This window comes from Musca vetustissima, unplaced genomic scaffold (genome assembly GCF_032173495.1).
Source record: "Musca vetustissima isolate MV318-11 ecotype Yass unplaced genomic scaffold, APGP_CSIRO_Mvet_v1 utg17689, whole genome shotgun sequence".
Classification (NCBI taxonomy): Eukaryota; Metazoa; Arthropoda; class Insecta; order Diptera; family Muscidae; genus Musca; species Musca vetustissima.
Genome location: NW_026882728.1, coordinates 30,334 through 34,660, shown reverse-complemented (window position 1 = coordinate 34,660; position 4,327 = coordinate 30,334). Strand labels below are relative to the sequence as shown.

General features: G+C 36.0%; 1 protein-coding gene across 1 annotated transcript; it reads right to left on the bottom strand.

The window, feature by feature from the left end:
* Window positions 1-249: 249 nt before the first annotated feature.
* Window positions 250-1,002, bottom strand: LOC133329408 (uncharacterized). Its single transcript, XM_061537881.1, has 2 exons — window positions 819-1,002; window positions 250-758 (listed from the first exon to the last, which is right to left on the bottom strand). The coding sequence occupies exons 1-2, from the start codon at window positions 1,000-1,002 to the stop codon at window positions 250-252; spliced, it is 693 nt and encodes a 230-aa protein (XP_061393865.1).
* Window positions 1,003-4,327: the final 3,325 nt, after the last annotated feature.

Genomic DNA, 4,327 nt, shown 5'->3' with positions numbered 1-4,327 from the left:
ACGTACTTAAAGTAATATGTAGTCTATACTTAAATATGAGATAGTTGTGACATTTTTCGGAAGATAACATCAGACGGATGTATGTCTATATAAGTGATGAAGAATATGCTTATATCACATTTCCATGGCATTTTCCTGGAATACACTTCCGCTAAGTAATAAATACTTCCATTTGTTTTTAAATAATTTATTTCGATTTAATCGTAATAACAATAACAAATTTATTCCCTATCTCACTCATCTACTTCTTTACAAACGGAAACGACGAACAACGGAAGCGGGAAGATAAGTGGCACTTGTGGCAGCAGGGCTGGAAGCAGCACTGACTGGTGCAACTGGAGCTTTAGAGGCAAAGTTCAAGGCTGGAGCAACACCACCATTGAAAGTCTGGCTTGTGCCACCCAAGGAGTTGTATTGATCTTGAATAGCCTTTTGGGCATTGGCAGCATCTTCAGGAGTGCGGTATTTGACAAAGTGAACTTCGGGTTTGTGATTGACATTGTTGTTCAAAGTGTTCAGCTTGTTTGCCAAATCGGAGAGATCAGCTTGTTTGTTGAGAACATAGATGGCGGTCTGTTGTTCAGCAGCTTGTTTGGCCAAGGCAAGAGCAGCATCTTCCAAACCATTATGTTCGGGGCCCTTAATGAAGATAACACGGAGACCTTGTTTCAAGGAGTTGGCATATTGATTTGAGCTGGCGGGTTTAACGAAATCATCATCATTGGCGCTGAAGGTGTAGAATTCCTTTTCCAATTCAGCTTGGGCGGGTGCAATGTTCGATGAAGCACCAACATTTTCGGATGGACTATATTCGGCACCAGAGCTACCAAACGAAACGGGACCAGCAGCTACGGAACCAGCACCATAGGAGCCAGAACCATAATAAGATGGTGCAACATTAGAGGCAGCACCAATATTACCACCACTGATACCAGCCTGATAATTATAACCCGATTGGGCACAGGCAGCAGCTACCAAACACAATAAAATAAAGCCACGCATCTTCTTTGTCTTCGTCTTCTTCGACCAGATGATATTGTTATTCGATTAAGTTATAAAACTAGAATGATTAAACAGTTGGCCGTAGATTTATTTTTATACATTCACGCGGTAAACGTACTGCATCACGGATTAGTGATATGCTGATATTTTGTCATCTAATGAAATATTCATTAATTGCCTATGCATCGGATTTTAGTTAAGTTTTTGAATTTTATTTTATCATCTCATTCGTTTAAGCCGTATCTAAAAAGATGTTTGATTAATATTTTGCATATTTTTTGGCTTTCGATAATTTAGTTGACCTTATTTCCTGCATTCAATTGAATTTCCTGATGCTATTGACCGAATGGGTGGGTGTATAATGTGATTTACGATTTTTTTAAAGACATCAATTTTATTAACACGTGAGAGACATTAAGTGTTTTATTAATTTTAATTTATGGATTTTTTATACCCTACACAACTATGTTGTCAGGGTATTATAGCTTTGTGCAGCCCCAAATGTTTGGAACGCCGCGAAATATAGGTCATATTTAAGTATACCGATCGTCATATCTCGACTAGCTGAGTCGATCTAGACATGTGTGTCCGTCCGTCCGTCTGTCCATTATAATTTGTAAACACGATACAGGCCACAGTTATGGACCAATCTTTATTTTGCAATGGGTTCTAATGAGCCCCTTAAAAGATCGGTTAATATTTAAGGGATGAAATGGACCAAATACTAAATTTTTGTCGATTTTTCTGGTCGCTCCAGAGGCCGCAATTATGGCCCAAACACTGCGAATATTTGCATGGAGAAGGGGATCGGGTCAGAGAATAAGCGTGCATGTTTTGATAAAGATCGGTCAATATTTAGCGGGACAAATGGACCCTGACTTTTGTGTGAAAAATGACAAAATTTGTATTATATGGCATATATATTTACTTCGGACGATGTAGACATATCAAGAGGAGATGGTTGATTTAAATTGATACCAAATATAGTGATGTATCTACTCAGATGTGGGAGTTACAGTCAAATATTTACATGTGCTTACACAGATATTATTTTACTCCATTACCACATTAAAGGTCCAAATATCGCGCTGATGGCTTTGAAATTTTTCAAATTCCAGTTATGGTCAAGAACAACGCCTACAATTTTTCGGTGATGATCAGATTCAGTAAATTTTGGGACAAATGGATTTTTAAGTGTGTGTTTTTATTTATGCTTTATTTTATATTATTATATTATGCTTTTGGCCAAAATCTTAAACCATTTGCTACAATATCAAAATATATGCAAATTAATTAAAAATAATAGTACTAAATTAAAAAAAAAATAGCTAAAGGTATTAAAAACCAGTGAGCCGGGCATTATAGTCCGACGGGCCGACCATACGATAGTTGCACCCTGTTGTCCGGTTTTTAAATCAATTTGTCTAGATGACTCAACAAAGTGGTAAAAGGCATATTAAAGAGAGCTGAGTGGTTGTCACGTGTTTGAACTAGATGGCTACTATAGTTTTTTTAGCAGGCCAAAACAATAAATTATCCGCGATACCTTTATATAAGGACTATGGTATTGGATGTTGGCTGTAAGTAGTTTGTTTACATTATTGATTTAAAGATGGGCTGGTAGCTTTATGATACGAAAATTCCTTTGAAGGGTTATTTATCGAAAATATTATGGGATTATATCATATATCCAACAAGAATGCTGCATGCTTGAATACACCTCCTTTGGTTGGAAAATGCTTGGGCAAATATTTTTATCATCCTCCAAATACCGGGAAAATTACAGCTACTTCGTTGGTAAAATTTGGCCTATATATCTATAATCTATAATCGGGCGGAACCTGTATAAAGTAGATATGTCAAATTATAGACCTACTTCGAAATTTGTCTGTAAAATGCCGCAAAAACCTTCAAAATACGAGAGAACTTTTGTATGTGAGTTATGAAAAACCAAATCTTTGACTGGAACATATCTGTGTAATATCAATCGTCCTATGAGTGATAGCAATGTATATGCAAAATTCCAAAGCACTCTCCTAAATATTGTGATCTCTATGGCAATTTATTATCTCCGACGAATATTTTGAGGGTTTTCAAACGGAATATCAAATTTATTATTTACCCCACCACATAATGTTTAGACAGGTGTTTTTTACATTTCATAATGTATGGGGTCTATGCCTTTTTATAGACCAAATCTCAGCTTGATAAATTTGGTTAGGATCTTCGGCGTTCAGAAATTGGGCTTTACCTGAACATATTTTAAAAATTTTCAGCGAAGAAGGCCATATCGATTAGAAAATCAAATCATGAACCTGCACTCAACAGTCGTCATATTCGGTCGGGCCGATTTTTTTTATACCTGTACCGTAAGGTGGACATTCAAAATATTTAGTTCAAAAATTTATTGAAAGATCGTACCCAAAAGTACCGAACTTATGAAGGTAACATTATAACATATTGTAGGGGCTCCCATAAAAGTGAAAATAACGAAAAATAGCCGGTACCGTTATATAGAGTCCAAAACACCACAATATGTGAAGTAACGTTATATGGGGGTTATCATAAATATTGGACTAATAGTAAACATTTTTGGTAGGAACTCTACTTCTACTCAATTTGATTTCAAAATACTAAATTACAGGCAATTCGTTTGCAAGACGAATACTCAATACTCAACAAAATGCCGAAATTTTGGGGGTACCGTAATATGAGGTCTATCGCAAAAAGTCGACCAATATTAATAATTTTGGGTAGGAAGATGTGTAACCCAATGAAAATCAAATATACCAAATGACAGTCAATTTGCTGGAGAAAATTGTTCATACTCCCCAAAATACCGGAATTTTGAAGGCGCCGCTATATTGACTAATGTTTAAATTTTTGCATGGATATTTGGTACCCATATAGAACTCTTTGTGCCAAAATACAGTCAATTTGATAGTAAAATGTGTCTAAAAAACAAAAAATACCCTAAATCGGGAGGTACGGTTATATTGGGTCTATATCAAAACTTGGACCAAAGACCCAATTTCCCATACCAGTAGTTGTATTCATATAAGAACCATCTGAGCTAAATGTTGGCCGCTTATGTCAAGTGGTTCGCCAGTTAATTAGTTTATATCCAATTTTTGGGTAAATACTCAAAATAGTGGTACGTTTGCGTGGGGGCTACCAGAAAACTTGGTAAATATTTGCATGGATATTTGGTACCCATAGACCGTAAAATGTGGCTAATAACATACTAAAAAATACCATAAATCGGTTATGTGGACAATATCAAAATTTGAACCCAGAGACACTATTTTCCATAGCAATATTCGCT